Genomic DNA, 16,907 nt, shown 5'->3' with positions numbered 1-16,907 from the left:
GTGAACTGAACAGAGGTCCTTGGGATCTCTAGTGGTAATAAAAGTATAGTTAATTTAAGCAGCCATCCAGTCTAAGTAATTTATAAGCACTACCATTTCTAATACAACAGCTCTGCCTCCCGGCTTGTTCAGTTTCTGTTCCCTCGCATTTAAACACAAATTCAAAAAACAGCAGCCTCCCTAAAAAGGCAATGAACACCAGCATTGACAATCATTAAAATGCTAGGACTGCTGAGACTTTATTACCATGTTGGTCAAGCAAAAGTAATAAAAATTCCATGGGAACATAACCAAAGTGAATGATATTATTTAATGAAGCAAAGGGAAGATTTTTGGGTTTTTTGAACAACCAATGCGGAGTCATCCAGCTGACTGACAAAAAGCACATGATTCATTATATTCTTGGCTAAATCATCAGTGATACCTGGGAAATTTTAATTCTTCACTGTACTTAAGGAATTTGGTTATACAGGGAGAACATTTTACCAAAAGATAATGGCTAACATTTTGTCCAATGAACCCATTACAATTTAATTTGAATGTCCAAAGGTCAAAATAAATTAGTAAATAAATATCACCAAATTCCAAAAAAAAAAAAAAAAAACATCAGAAAACTGTTATAAAGAAAAAGCCATGAAGAAGACAACTCAACTTACCCTCAGAAAAAGCCACATGTACAAATGTAATATTAACGATCCTGCAGGCCAGATTACATTCTAATTGTATTCCATTAGTTTTGGCCACACTGTGGACAACTTATGACATTGTGGGATGGGACATGTTCTCTTTTCAGCATGAACATATGAATCGCTGGCTAATGGGTGTCTTGTCTTTGAACATTACTATGCTGTGTACTCATCTGTAAACATTTTTTATACCCATCAGTGCTTAAAACACTCAAACCTTTCCCACATGGACACGCATACACATTTGCTTTCCCTTACTAATCTTTAACCAGGTCTGTTTTTTAATATTTCTCATTTTATTTTATGTATCCTTTTACAATTATATACATCATACAGGCAGCAGATACTATAATTTAGTTTTTAATGTACACAGGAAAAGGGAAAGCCATTTAATTAGGCTATCAAGATGTTGACTAAGAGCAATTTCAGAGAGTATACAGCTAGTGCCTCACTGGAACAGTCTTAGAAAACTGTATTTAAAAAGGGATGGGGGATGGGGGATGGGTGATGGGAGATGTACGCATCTAAAAACACTCACCATATACAGAAAAAGCAGAGAGTGCACCCAATCATTCACTCAACACAAACAAAACAAAAAACTAATGGATAAGTCATGTCTCTGCAGAAACAGAATTGGAGAGAGATTTCATTTCCAAAGCAAAGTTACATCTATTTGGTCACGAAAGTTAGATGTTAGCAAAGAAATAGGAAAGTAAAAAAATCCTACAAAAAAGGTGCTTCTGTACATGCAGTGCATGTAAAAGGGTTTCACACTGATGCCGGAAACATTTGATAGATGCGGTCAGGAAAACGACACGATGTAGTGCTCACTGCGCAGGTACATTTATGGAATTCACAGAAGAGAGACAACATTGCGGTGCACTGTCTGTTTCCATTAGCTCAGTTTGTATTGTAATTTGGAGATGTCTCGCAGCCAAGGAATCCACATTCATTCTGATATGGGATTTTGAAAAGCAGTTGAACACGTCCTAAACTGCAAGTTTATAAGCAGATGTAAAAGCAGTGGTCAAAGTCTTACGACTTACATCCTTCCTCTCACAACCTCAAAAGTCGGGACATAATCTCTGAATCTGGACTCACAATGACCTGACATCTACAGTGACCATACCTAAGACAGGTCTACTCCGGATTCTGTTTACAGAATGGCAAAAGGCACATTACTTTAGATTAGGCATTTCTAGGATATGAATGACTGTGGACTGACAAGAAATCAACTACGTGCCCACAAATTGAAAACAGAAACAAACAAAAAATACATTAAAATGTTTCCTTCCAAAAAAAAAGAAAAAAAGAACAGGATGAGAGAGGGTTAAGATAAAAGTTTAAGAGATAAAAAAACACAGAAAGCTGTTTGGTGCGTAGGACTACATTCAAGGCTACCAATACAAACTGATAAAAAAAGGTATTTTGGTGAAGGGGACTCTCAACCATTTAAGGTAGGTGTCTTTACAGAGTTCATTAAAAAGTAATGTGATAGTGCAGTACAGCTGCAGCTAGTTAATTATGGCATGAAGAACATAGCAACTAGTGGGCACAGAGTTCTTAAATTTACATAGTCTTTAGAGACCCATAATCAGCATACAGTATCATTTCAAACTTTAAATGTTACAATTTATCGTGGCTTCAGTCCATTTATTTGAAATTAGAAAACTATCCTCTTCTGAAGAAAATGATTCAGTCTAAATAGCAAACCAAACAAGTGACACAAATCTCAAATATAGCGCTCTTCCAATCTGCTGTATTAATTACCTTTTTCTGGTTTCAGCTGAAATTAAAAATGGATGACAAAAATTGAAATCAATCTTATAATGATTGTGCCTTTGGGCATTCCCACTGAATGAAAAGTTTTGCCAGCTAGCCTCCAACATTTACCATGTATACCACCAGGAAAAGCAGATTCTTTCATTCTCTTCCAAGAATAAAGATGTGCTCAATCTCAACCCAAGTAAATCCCTTCAGCTTTGTTCTCCAAGGGGTCAAAAACATTTTAGCTTTATACCAAAAAGCAATTTGCAAAGAAAAGTCATAACTTACACTTCACTGAAGAAAGACTGAATCCCTCAACAAGTGAATAAAGCTGAAAGGGTGTCATTACTACAAGAATGTAGCATCAGAAACCCACACGCAAAAAATGTTTTTTAAATTCACTGAAATCTCCAACGTAGCTGCAGGAATCTGCGCAGGGCAAATTCAGCAAAAGTGCATTTCGGTCCTTGGATCCTTCAGAACCACAACCCTTAACAAGAAAAACTGTATTGGGACCAAAGAACCTGTGCTTTGACCAAAAGGCTGATAATCTTTATTAAACAAAATAAGTTAAGATCTTGAGACACCAAAGTGGAAAAATGATGAAATTCCAGAACACCCAAACAGATTCCAGCCCAATCAGGAAATAGTACTTTCTTAATTCTGCATGGTGCACAGACTCAGAGAGAGATTAAAGTGCAAAATTCATTAACTTCAGTTGCAGTTCAAAAAGGTCAAATCATCGTAACCGTTGACTACAGATTCCAATAAAAAAAAATACAGAACACAAAGGTTGATTTAACCAGGACGACAGCTTAAATCAAGGGGCAGCTTACCACAGTCACCCAAAGGGTGAATGTCCATGACGATGTGTGTGGGAGGGAGGGGTGGCGGACAGTTCAGTGTGTGCGTATGAGGGACTGGGACAGCAGTAGTGCCTATGGAAGCAGACATCTTTGCAGATGTAGGTGAAACCCATCAGACGTATTAAACCGATATGTGATGGATGCTTTTGTTTTGATGCTGTCTTTGTGTCATGGTCAGACCTTCATCAGCACTGTGGTATGTGAGATGTCCACTGTCTCCCCACCGCTGCCCTGGGGGGGTAAGTCCGCAGTGGGGGCCAGCCGTTCGGTTAGAGGCCCTGTCCCACAGCTCCTGTGGCAGGGTCTTTAAGAGCACGGAGGCAGGCAGCCCATTACTGCCAGGCCTGAGCAGGGAAGTTGTTGACCTCAGCCAGGTCTTGCACAGCAGACCCTTTGTGGGTGTATGTCAGCTTGACCCTCATTCGCAGTTGTTGCTGGAGAAAAAAGAATATGAAAACAAAATTAAATAATTAATTATTAAACGAAATCAAACTTCACCCATCCTGTCAAATGCCACCTGACAGTATGCACAATTAAGGCAGGCTACATTTGTAAAGGGAAGGTGCATCCATTAGCATACGATGGAAAACGTGTATGGATAGCAGTGCACAAACTGAGGACGTTCTGCACTGTGACCATGCAGGCGATGCAGCAGGAGACCTTACCTTCTGGGGGTTGAGCACTTTAATGACCTGTGTGACAGTGCCCTGCTTGAGTGCGGGGACGACGTTACTGCTGGGAGAGAGGAGCTGCAGCTGGAAAGTCTGACACACACACACACACACACACACACACACAGACAGACAGACACAGACAGCCTGCGTGAGCCTTTCCACAAAGTACACTGCACACTGTAACCAAAGCCCCCAGTCTCAATGCTGCAGCTGTTCTCTATGGAGTCACACCATTCACATCACATTCACTACTACGGCAGTTCCCCCCCCCCCCCCAACACCTCTCCTCACGTTTCTCTGCACTCACTCAGGAGACGGGGCAGACGGGTCTGTTACTGTATTAAAGTAAAGCCGCTCACCTTTGGTACTGCGGCCTGGAACACGAACTCGGTCATCTCTGCCTCAGTGCTGTTGGAGGCATGATTGGTGATAACAGTAATATTTGGATTCAGATTGGACCTTTCAAACGTGAACTCTATTATTAAGCCATTCTTATTGTAAGCTGTCATCGGTGGAATACCTGGAGGAAAAAAAATTCATTCAGTATTTGGTATTAGTCTGGAACTGCTCGCCCCAAAACCAGAACTGAAAATCTTAAAGGAGGAGTTAATTTCATCACAAACACAAGAAGAAATGCTCATGGCCTTGCAAAGGCCATTTCCAGATGTAAACATGATTTTAAAAAACACAGGCAGCACACAGCGGAGTCAGACTCTCACCTGCAGCTACGTCATTAAACAGGGTCTGTGAGGAGAGGCCGTCCAGCAGGAAGGCAGGCTGGGAAACAGACATGGGCGGGGCAGCCACAGGGGGAGGGGCTGGACCCCCTGGGTAGGGTGAGGGGAATGACAGGGGTTTACAGGAAAGGGAAAAGATTACAGGACACCATTTTCATTCAATTTTCTTGAGACAGTGTTTTGCACACATAAGCACTGTACTGCACCATCTTTTTATAATCGGTTACTTCCAAGATGCATGGATGTGTCTCGACTACTGTCATCTTTAGCTGTATATATAATCATCGATTAAACTGACCTTTAGTCATTCAGTGACCTCTATAACTCAGATTATCAATAAGACCATTACCAATTAACACTAATTATCATTAGTTAACAGAAGATGCATGGCTATAAACCGGCTTTTCACAATGCAACGAAGTAAACCTACAAGATCCTTCATAGAAGGAATCTCTTATTTATAAAAGGCAAATACCCATGCAAAGTTCAACACAGACTGCATCACGAGCTGTGGTATTTTACACTTCTGATCCTAGCTTAACCTGTACAGTGTGTGATCCATGCCATGTAGAGGAATAAACACATGTGAAGAAATGACATATCATGCCACAAAGTCTATCTGGACTGGATTAGCCTTGGGCTCTGAACAGGATTAGGCTTTGGCTCTGGACTGGATTAGTTTTGGGCTGTAGACTGGATTAGGCTCGGGCTCTGGACTGGAATATTCTGGCACTCTGGACTGGAATTTGCTGGGGCTCTGGACTGGATTAGGATCAGGCTCTAGACTGGATTAGGCTTGTGCTCGGGCCTACCTGACAGAGACAGATCCCCCAGCAGGTCTAACAGCTCTCCTCCAGCAGAGACAGGCTTTGTGGGCGGGGCCGTCTGGATCACAGGCACTACATCATTCCCTCCGAGGAGATCTAATAGATCATTAACCTGGAACACAAGGGGGAAGGACTGAATACCCCCAATATTTATGCATGCACTTTTATTTTGCAATGATGAATTCTATAAAATAAAATCTAGTAGAGTCTTATTCAAGTATACTTTTTCAAGTCATGCAAATAATTCTGTCCAACCAGCAGGTGTCTCCATTTGTTAAAAATATCTGCTCAGTGCACATTCACATGTTATGCAAATACTGCTTGGCATGAACATACACACCAAGATAAATGACCAATGTCTGGAGGCATTCTGACTCCACAAATCAAATATCGACAGAAAGCAGACCAGGGAGGCCTGATTATGCTTCTCATACCTGGCCAGTGGGCTGTGGGACACTGGGCAAGCTTTTTGAGTCCAGTGCTGAGGGCTCCACCTCCCCATTGGTCTGCGCCGCTTCTGTGGGACCATTGGCGGTGGTCTTCTCCATGATGGGCATTCTCTCAAGTAAGGCAGACCTCCAGAGTGGGAGAGGAGAGACTCAGTCCAGCCACTGCCACTGGGTACTTCAGCTTGTAGCTACCTTTTACTATACAAATGCTGTTGTGGCGTAAAATTCCTTAAACTTTACTTGTAAGGACTGGAGGCCTAATCAAAGCAAAGTGTTCAGCTGAACACATCAATTCACTTGGTACATACAAGAGAGGCCTCTCTGTGGGCAGGTCTCAGGTGAGAGAACATCACATTTGAACATATGGAAGTCCTCTAACACACGAGTATGATCCATCGCCAGATGGATCCTCTCACTGTCCGGCCACTGGGAATCCATGCATAGTGTGCTGTACTTACAAGCTTGTTTGAATGTCAATGAAGAGAGGCAGGAATAACCATCCTATCAGACTGGGGAAAAGCCAGAATGGGTGAAGTGTGAAGACAGCAGTTTGATTTCAGCTCACCTCATGTGATCGTACTTCTTGAACAGGGCATTGTATTCAACCGCTCGTTGCTGCAGCTCCACATCTATGCTGCTGCCATACACTGACACAACCTTCTTGATTCGACTGCAAAGCACAAAGTTCAGCATCAAAGTACAGTTTGGCAAAATGAGGGATACTGCAGATGCAACTTCAAATACAAGTGAGTTCTGCATACACGGTCAAATATGGCACGTGCTGTGCTTCCCTTCTCTGTAACAGGTCTGAAAACTTGTGGTCCTTCTGCTCAAGTCACACACGTTCGTTGGGGCGAGCCGAATGAGCTTACTTAACACCGCTGAAGCGTGTGGACAGCTTCATGATCGCAGTTAGGGCGTATCCCCGAGTCACCGTGGAGGACAAGCTGGACGCCAGAAGACCTTCCAAAACATCCAGGACTTCATCCTCCGTAACCTATCATGCAAAGACAAGCAAGCTTGTGTGTCAGTACAGAGAAATAAGACCAGCCCTTTATCATGTTGTTGTGTGCCTAACTGCGGAAGGTACCTGGATAGGCTCCTCCTCCTCACACTGTCCTGACACCAGCAGGTCTCCATACTCTCCAATGCACCAAGAGCCAACCTGCACCAGCGGTTGCTGAACAAACAAAAAGAAAAGCCCATGACTACACAGTTGTCATTCTACAAAGGCCACAAGTGTGACTTATTCCCTTTTTTAATTTAAATGGGAATTTGTTTTCGGTCATCAACCATAAAGTGCACAACAGACAAGGTAAGGACTTATTCCCTTTTTAGACAGACAGCCGATCTCCCACTAGGCCGAGCAGGCAGATGAAGACACAGACAGACAGTGAAGGCGCACACAGCTCACCTGGGAGACGTCATCCAGCAGGGCCTTGTAGAGTCTCTGCACGGTGTACGCATGCATCTCCATGCTGTTGGTGATCAGCTGGATGAGGTTGGGAACGGAGTCATCTCTCACATAGCTCCCTGCCTGTAGGAACCACAAAGGCCTCATTTAACACAGGACACACTGCACTAAAAATGACATCACAGCCAAGGGAAATACAGCTGATAAATATCTGGAATTTAATTCTGAACGGGCTTCGCACACAAATTATATTATCGTCAGTGCTTAAAGCTAATTTTTAACATCATGAATGTTCAAAAGCATTATCTAATGGAATATGAAGTAAGCAAGTCTTCCAAATAACATGCTTTGCACCATGCACCTGAAGAGGAACTTAACAGGTTTAAAGCATGCTGTAAAACTGTACAGTGCAAACTTTTTAATAAAGTCCTGATATTAATTTGCATACCGTTGTCAGGACCCTCATGACCGTGTCTATGTGCCATCTTTTCGAAGGTGCGTACCTGTGATCAAAGCAAGCGTCAGTTGAATTTACAAAAAACAGAAAAAATTTACAAATATATCAACCCCAAGCTATCCTTCCTTGTGGGACTTTACACCAAGACATTGAAACAGGTTTACAGGTTTATCTTCTTAGGAAAGAAAGTTTATGATTGTGTCTTCAACGCAGTTAGCAAAAGATTCATGCCATCAGAAAATGAGGGTGTCAGCAAAGTCATACTCAGACGATGGATCACTCATTTTTTCATCACACAGCATTTCAATACGCCATTCATTTTTACAGGACGATACATTTCAGCTCACCTTGACTTAAACCTTACACACACAGTATGTCTCTCAACTGCATATGGACAACTTACGTAACAGAAAATCCCTCACAAGGTTACCCATTTTTTCCATTTTTATTTCACATTTTATAATTATGCTAGAAGGCTCTGTGCACTAGTTCAGCCGGTCTTACTTCTCCGCAGCAAGGAAGATTCCGGATGCACAGTCTGCTTTGAATTCTGGGTCACAGGAGTCCAGGAAGTAGAGCAGCTCCTTCATCATCCCGCGAATGTTGTTCCCGTTCACAAGAGCGAAGCTGAGCTCCATGGCTCGCCTGGCGAACAAAGCACCAAAAGTGAGCTTACATTCCGTACTTCCTCATATCAGGTGTCAGACGTGAAAAACATTCGATGCTTCTCGGAAAAGAAGTCCCGCACCTCTTTATTGACACATCCAGGTCTTTCAAACAGTCCACAATGGTGCTCCTGTGTCTCTGCACCGCATTGTGATCTGTCTGTACCGTCTTCAGCAGTGATGTCAGGGCCACGTATCTGAGAGGGAAAGGCACTGACTCATTAGCACCATCTTAAATCCACACTCGGCTCGTCTCCCAGCTAAATATACAGGACGTGACTTTTGCACTGTTTTAACAGTTAACTAGGCAGAGTCAGCTTTGCCATATTCCGCGTTCAAAGATACCATTTGTGTGATTTCAACACACTAACAGAAAAGGACTCACCTAATATTTTTGTCGTTATTCAACAGGAAGCGCCCCAAGATGTTAATTGCTAGGACCTGCAGTGGGGAAAAAGCATTTCTGTTTAAAACAGCTTTCAGCAGCAATTACACGTTACACATTAACAATTACGTTACCAGGAAAATAAGAGCATAGTTAGTAACCACAAACAAATGAGCTGTGCCATGTGTGGGCCCATTTATTCCTATTGGTGTATTCCCATAAATGGAGATAAAAGAATTGCTGACGTACCCTCAGTCCACTTTCTGATTTGATGTCCATTATGGTAAGGACTGTTTCGTAAAGGATTGCATTGCCTACGTTTTTACTCGTCTCTGTGTTGGTTGCGACCTGCAGAAGGTGAAAAAAAAACAAAACGAATGTTTGTAAAACATACTAGACAATGCCCAAATGTATGCAAATTTTGCACAAACACACAGCAAAAACAACAAATGCAAGATTAAACAATGGAGAAAATCTCATGTTTTACCTGTGCAAGGATGTCATTCATTGCCTCACTGCCGTCGTCGTCATTCCTGCCGAGAATTCTGAGCAGCCTCAATATCCGCACCTGAAACAGAGATCAGTGCGCCATCAGCGATGAGCGAATCCTATTAAAGGCCGATGGAAGCACGAAGGCCAGAGGCCAGTGAACGCAGGGCTCGGACCTGCAGGAAAGGGTCGCTGATGCCCGACACGTCGTGCTCCGGGGAGTATCCCGACATTATGAGATTCTTCAGGATTCTGACCAGCTGCGGAACCAGCTGCAGGAGAAAAGAGAGGGAGATGGTCAGCATGGCACTGGAAAACAAGAGGAAAACATGAGCCTTTGTGCTGGAAAACCTCTGTATAACAATTATTTTTAAACTAATGTCAGCACTATAAAAAAAAACCTGCACTAATTTTAACAAATTGCCTGTTAAAGTTTCCATTCCAATTAGTTACTTTCATGTTTTCCTAAAATGTGTTTATTGTCTTTAAGTCCATTAAATAAAAATGACTACATAAACTTAAACCATGAGTGTTTATTATTTTTTGAGATGTTACTTTTTAATGCAAGGAAATCATAAATCCAACGCTCACTGATAATATTTTCTTCAGTAATGATGTTCAAAGCCTTCACTGAAAACGTATTCACTGAAGAGTAAGTCATGTATAAAACATAGGTATTTCACAACACCCTCTGTCAGAGGATGCACCATTTGCATTTCAGAAAGCAGCTATTTCAAGACTTTCGAGACCACAAGAGCAAAAGCTCCCATCCTAATCAACTTATACTCTTTAGGAATTCTCTTTTTAACACAATTTTTTTCACAAACTACTCAACCATCTCCCTGCTGCAGCACTTAACTACGACTCACTGCAGAATTTTAATGAGACATGACTACGATCAGAAATTTGCAATCATATCTACAGTGTATAAAGATGTGGTTCCTTTGGCTGGGATGTCTGTTTCTATTTAGGCATTTGCTTCTATTATGTGTATGCATAGGTATATAACTAATATACACACATACACAGAAAAATGTATGTATACAGATTCTTATTTTTGAATAATTTTCCTTTTTACTGCACATACAGTTCTGTGTCTAATATTGCTAACTGTCCCTTGTGCTAGATGTCAAAACCTGGGGTGATCACACTACAACACTTAAGCTTTTCAACACATTCGCTTCAGCTTTTCGACCCAAATGGTGAAAAACATGAACTATAAATCCAAACTTGGAACAGTTTAATGAGAAATAAACAACAGTGAGGTATACATCATAAAAAATATCCAGATAATCTTAAATAATACCAAAAAATATTTCGAAAGCAATGAAAAAACATGACTGTCATCAATGACCATGGTGAAATGATTCATGTAAAAGCATGCAACCAGCCATGAACCAGAATGCACGCTTACCTTCTCATTCTAACACAATGCAGGAATTGTAACAGACAAATGACAGAGAAAATATGAGGTAATGTTAGGACGTCCCAGAAAGAGATTCACTTCTGTAGATTAAAATAATGTCCACATTATGAATGTGAAGGCTGGGAGCATTGGCATATAGAAATTTGGAATGGAGGTGCTGGACGAAGCCCAGCTGACACAGGACAGGAGAGAGGGGTTCATTGAAAACTGTTCTCCAATTTAAGTGTAAATCCACATGCAGATGCAACCCCAGGCTTTACAAGAAAAAAATACACCTTTAAATGATACTTCTGCAATACGCTAACTAAAAAGAAACGTGTACTCAAACAGTGAATGAAATGCAAATGCGAACTCAAACGCATAAAAATTAGCATCCATTCTATAATCCAATACAATGCAAGATCATTATTGTAAAGACCCTCTCACAATAAAACTTTATTAGCCTGAAGAGGCTAATGAGCCCTACATGAAGAAAGAATGGTGAAGACCTGTGTACAAATAAACCGAGTGTCACACCTTTCTAAAGTGAGAGAGCATGTCTGGACTCCGTTCACACATCTCTGTGAGCAGAACAACGGACGTGTGAAGAACACCTGGAAATAAACACATTAACATGAATCAGATTAGCACTGACTGGAGATTCAAAACCCAACCGGACCTAGTCATTCAGGAGAGAATGTTCATTTTTTCAGCAAGTCTTTTACATTATTTGCCCCAACAAATGATCGAACAGTCTCTTATCACGAAACATCTGACAAATTTATGGAAACAAATATATGTTTTGTACAAATGGAAGTGAGGTGATGCACTTCTGTGGTGCTGGCACAAGTTATGGGATTATGCTCTAAATCCCCAGCAGTGAAGCAGACCATGGAGGTGGTCTCTCCCAAACCCCCACACTGCAACCCGGAGTGAGTGACTCTGATGGCAGAGCATCCTCCGCCTCACCGTGCAATAGGTGATCAGCCAATCAGACACCTGCAGATCAAGATGTGCAGTCGTCCAGCACAATGGCTGCTGAGCAAAAAGTGTTCTGGAGGAAGCGGGTAATGGTCTGCACTCTGAAATTAATGAGGGGATGCTGTAGGGACAACAGCTTACAACTTACAACTGCAACTGGGAAATACTCAATATATGAGGAGTGAAAGGGGTTGTGGGTGATGCTCTCAAAATTCAAAAGTAGGGTGACCCCCCCCCACTCATCCCCTTGCCCATGACTCACCATGGTTCTTCTCACTCAGCAGGTTTTTCGTTGCTGGGAGGAACATCTCCATCAACTCTGGCACCTTCCTGATCACATGAACCGCACAGAGCGCAGCCTGGGCACAGTCAGGAAGAACATGCCCTTATCTACCACACCAGGCTTTACAGAACCATGTCAACTAAATTACAGGACTCTGTGCACTAACTGGAGCTCTAATTTCTAGCAGTAACAAGAACACTACAAGGCATTAATAATTCTTAACTATTCAAAATGATTCTTAATAAAATATAAAAATTGCTTACCAAAAGTAATTAAACCACTTGCATTACTTAAACATTAAACATTGAATAAATCACCCTAGTTCTCACAGGATAACCACAGCAGGTTCAAAGACTTGTTCAAGATATGAGATGCTGTCTGAGGGGAGAGTAGCTACCTTTTTCCTTAGATAAGAGTTTGATGTTTTGAGAAGCTTCTCCACCTCGCCAGCCAGATCACGACACATCTCTGCTGAGCCCATGCAGCCAAGCGTGCACAAGGCCAGGCCCTGGACATACTGAGTGTTGTGGCTTAAATCACTGAGGAACCACACAGAGCGATCAAAAGAGAACGAAAGGGGAGAGAAGGAAGGAGAGAGGGAGAGAGATAGAAAGAGAAGCAACAGCTGGTGACCCAGGTTTTGTGGCAGGTCTGTATCAAAGGTACTGTCAAAATCATATGAGGAGTGCTGCACACAAGCTAATTTTTTTTTTTTTTTGCAGTGATTAAATAATGTCCCTACTCATATCAACACCCCCACTAAGTGCTATGGATATTAACAAGATTCCCACGAGAACATTCAACTGAGAAGATAGTTATATTTTCTTACTTCTTGATGCAATTTGTCATTAGTAGATGGACGTCTTGTCGCTCATCTAACAGTAACATTGCTCCCAAATAGCCTATTCGCTTGTCTGTGAACTTCTGAGATGCAATCAGTTTTAGGCACTCCAACTGTAAAACAGACCCATCACTTTTTAATTATAGGGATAAAAATTTAAAGTACGTCCATAAAAATAGGAGTTACAAAAAATGTGTAAATTCAATAGATGCGAAAGCTCACAAGTCATGCAGGCTTCTCACCTGTCCAAAGTGCGCTGGGTAGCCCAGCATGTGCATATACAGGAGCTTAGCGACATTTCTACAGCGGTACGTGTTGTCCTCCTCTCTGAAAGACGACCGAATGGAGGCGCACTCTTTCTGGATCATTTCCCGCTCCTCCGCCTGGGTGCGAGCGGTCCGGATGGTCCGGATGAGCTCCCGCAGCCTGATCGGAGCTGGCATCCTCTGGACAGGGAAAGACACAGACATTTTTTTTTTTTGGGTATATCTCTTTCACTGGCATATTATTATTCCTGTGCCAGATCTTAAAAAAGTTAAAGTCTCTGAACATCGCAGAGTTCCCAGCCAAGCTGCTTCAATTTCAATTTGGAGTGACGACCGAGTCGTGCTTTTTCACACTAAAGAACTCCAATGCCCTGTCAGTTAATTGTATAATTTCTGTAAATCTTGAATGAGGGAGGGAAAAAAAAGAAAGACTGTAGTAATTCCACTCCAGCCAAGTATCTCCAGAGGCAAGCACGCCTAAGATTTCAAACCACTTTCGTCCGATTAAAGATTCAACGGTGCTTTAGAATTAGCCAAAGCCAGCATTAACTGAGAATGTTACTTTGGAGTTGAACTCAGTATCACCAGCAAATGAAAACCAAATGCTCTAACAAACTGACTCAAAATATACAAGGGGGTACTCCATAAAGACACTTGACAGTAACATGCACTTCCTTCCCAACAACAAGTTTTTAGTCCTGGCCCCTGACCACTGGTACTGAACAAGGGGAACTATTGCAAGCAGAGTCAGCTACCTCATTCACGGTTTTCAACATATGAATGAAAGCCTCATCCCCATTTTAATTCAAGTTTAGCATCATGCTAATACATGACATGTACCTTGGATTGTTTGGGCAGTGCCAAGATTATCACATCATAGTACTGTCCTCAAAAAATGCAGAGGAAACATGGTATGCCTTTTTATAAAAGGAATGAATACATAAATTAACAATCGGTATCAGAGCTTTGTGAACACTAGTAGGTATACTAGTGGGGTAACGGTATTCGTACCAAACTGTTTGGTACAGGATTGCGGTTCGGCATTTGCTGCAAACCCAGTGTTGTTTTAACACCTGTGCGGACCTTTTTATTGAGGGGAACTTAAATTCTAAACTCTGAGTATCAAAGTATCTCTGGCCCGCACCATACGAACTGAGAGCCATTCAAAAAGGTGGTTTGCATTTTTTTTTTTCCATGCCTGAGTCTGGATCCCTTCCAGCACTACGAGAGAACCTTTTGCACATGGAAGAAAGCATATTCTAATTTATTCTCCATCAGCCCATTACATGTCCAAATAGGCAAAAAAGCACACCAAGTGAACAAATGAAATTAGAGCAAATACAGGTTTTGCCTGGTGGTAATGTGCTTTTGTGCAGGACCTGTTGCACAAAACACCAGTCCTCATTTAATCATTTTGGAGGTAACGGAGAATTGGAAATGCAACTAAAGTGTCACAAAGGTATAGCCTAGTCAATCTGTAATCCACAACTATTTAACTATTACTCGTTTGATTTTAAACAAAGATAGCCTAAATGTCAACACAATTGCAATGATTAGTATTTTACAAAAGACAAAAAAGGCAGATTACACTGGAGATGGTTTTCTACCTGCATTCACTAAAAAAGTTGCAAACATTAAGTAATCGCTATTATGGAATTACATTAGACTGGATTCTGCCAATTTGGCAAGCGTTAAAACATTGGCAAATGTAAAAATGCATCTCCACTATGTCTTTGCAACAGATTATCTTACACTTTTCTGTCATTGTAAGCATAGTATTGAGGTGTAGAAGGGGTATAGAGGGGGGCCAGAAGTTATTCTGGGTAACGTAGTGGTCATTACTCGAGCAAAACACAATCTATTAGACATCAGGGCAACATAACATTGATCCACTTTACTTAAATGTTCTTCATAAGCGGTCCACACAAGTTAATGACTGACTGTTTATAAACACCCCATAATATTAGTCGGGGTAAACTAACCAGCGTTAGAGGGTTCTCTGCCTATCGAGCAATAAGGAAGACATCGTTAGTCAACTAATTTACATCGTAGAACTTTGTCTGCCTCACTTTTTAGCTACTACATAAACGTTAATCTATTAATGATAGACTTTATATTTCCAAGAACACAATACATGCCGGGACTGCTAGAAAACGTGTTGTTCGTACATCGGAACCAAAATAGCAAATCTGTCAGCTCAATAGCTTTTTGGCCAACCAGATAATCTGTCAATTTGAACTCTACTCCCAAGAGTTTCTATCGTCCGCACCCTTTGACAGTCATTCTTGCTGAGCGAACGAGTTTAGAGACAACTACTTGCTAATATATACAGGTGGACTGGTTGGCAAGCTGTGTTACGCCAAAACACTGTGTCATATGTTGGATTATCCTACAATAAAATCGGACATTTAGCGCAAATGGGTAAAGCTACAGACAAATGGCCGTTTTCAATCAGGAAGCAGCTAGCTGATCCAAATAAAAGTTAGCTAGCTAGCAAGCTAACGTCATCGCTTGGATATAGTTAGCAAGCCTAGCTCAACAAAGTTACTTAGTTAGCTAACTGCTAAATAAACGGATTAACTCAAATGTACGTTATTTAATTTAGCTAAACGACCACGGTGTTTGGGTAGGAGGCTGCTGGATTAAAAGGCCCACTTTAACAACAAACCTGTTCTCACACACCACTGTGGTGCAGCAGTCTAATTCATCGTTATTTACAGCCTGATCAACTACCAAACTGACTCGCTAGACTAGCTGTTAGGTAGGCCTCCGAGTTGATTCTTATATTGAGTGGGTGTCCACACGGAAACGTATACTATACGTTTAATATCGCGAATCAATGTTTAAAGCTGATAGAAAGCCGAAACCCCGTTTAACCAACAGCCGTTAGCTAACGTTAGAAGCCAGTCGCAGAATATTGGTTAGCTACATCATAACTGGCTAGTGTTCCATCCCAATGCTAGCAAGAGAGCTCGCGACTAAATAAAAAATCAGTACTGTCACTGGACAATATTCTTACAACCAATCTTCAATATGTACATTGAACAATTCCTGGTTAAACTCACCAGCCTCAATAACACCAGGAAGAAACTGGAATTTTCTCTCTTTAACGGAGGGAGGGGGACAAACCTCACATTCAAAATGGCGGCTCTACCGGCCTCAGCACTGCTACCGCAGGCGGAGGATTACAATGTATGTCTCTCCTCCCACCAAACTTCACCGGGCATGTTTGAGGAAACGACACAGTTGAGCTCTAAGCATCGTAGGCTTCTGACTTAACCGTCCACAACGTGACTATCTACCGATAATGTTATGAAAACAAAAACATTCGCTATATTATAAGATTGCTAACGTTACCTAAACCATCTGACGGATATTGAGCAGGGAACTGTTGGAAGTCCCACAACAACCGGTACTGGGACCACACTGCTCTTCTTCATATCAGTGGTCTTGATAGGGACATAGAAAGTACATTGGTCAAATTTTCAGATGATACAAAACTGGGAGGCCCAGCTAATAGTTTGGAATCTACTAAAGTAATCCAAGAAGATGTAAACAAAATTGAGAAGAGGGTGGAAACCTGGATAATTATAATTATATACAGCCAAATGTAAAGTTCTGCATGTGGGGAATAAAAACATTAGGCAGGATTATTTTATTGGAGGAACAAAATTGTACCATGCTCAGACAAAAACTTGGGAGTAATGGTTGATCA

At 41.5% G+C, this 16,907-nt stretch overlaps 1 protein-coding gene across 3 annotated transcripts; it reads right to left on the bottom strand.

Moving 5' to 3' along the window:
* Nucleotides 1-291: 291 nt before the first annotated feature.
* Nucleotides 292-16,610, bottom strand: ap1g1 (adaptor related protein complex 1 subunit gamma 1). 3 transcript variants are annotated; one of them, XM_035396091.1, is made up of 24 exons: nt 16,550-16,610; nt 13,169-13,372; nt 12,915-13,039; nt 12,483-12,624; nt 12,065-12,161; nt 11,359-11,435; nt 10,831-10,839; nt 9,593-9,688; nt 9,415-9,495; nt 9,177-9,275; nt 8,928-8,983; nt 8,626-8,739; nt 8,382-8,522; nt 7,869-7,923; nt 7,421-7,543; nt 7,097-7,186; nt 6,879-7,003; nt 6,572-6,676; nt 5,992-6,133; nt 5,543-5,669; nt 4,713-4,820; nt 4,353-4,513; nt 3,985-4,083; nt 292-3,753 (listed from the first exon to the last, which is right to left on the bottom strand). In XM_035396091.1, the coding sequence occupies exons 2-24, from the start codon at nt 13,367-13,369 to the stop codon at nt 3,652-3,654; spliced, it is 2,475 nt and encodes an 824-aa protein (XP_035251982.1). In that variant the 5' UTR covers nt 13,370-13,372; nt 16,550-16,610; the 3' UTR covers nt 292-3,651. The 3 variants fall into 3 exon arrangements, with proteins under 3 accessions (XP_035251982.1, XP_035251981.1, XP_035251983.1); XM_035396090.1 differs by lacking the exon at nt 16,550-16,610 and adding an exon at nt 16,258-16,434; XM_035396092.1 differs by lacking the exons at nt 10,831-10,839; nt 16,550-16,610 and adding an exon at nt 16,258-16,432.
* Between the last annotated feature and the right edge of the window lie 297 nt (nt 16,611-16,907).

This window comes from Anguilla anguilla, chromosome 16 (genome assembly GCF_013347855.1).
Source record: "Anguilla anguilla isolate fAngAng1 chromosome 16, fAngAng1.pri, whole genome shotgun sequence".
NCBI lineage: Eukaryota > Metazoa > Chordata > Actinopteri > Anguilliformes > Anguillidae > Anguilla > Anguilla anguilla.
Note: the sequence above shows the minus strand (reverse complement) of the source record. Positions and strands in the feature narration are given on the sequence as shown.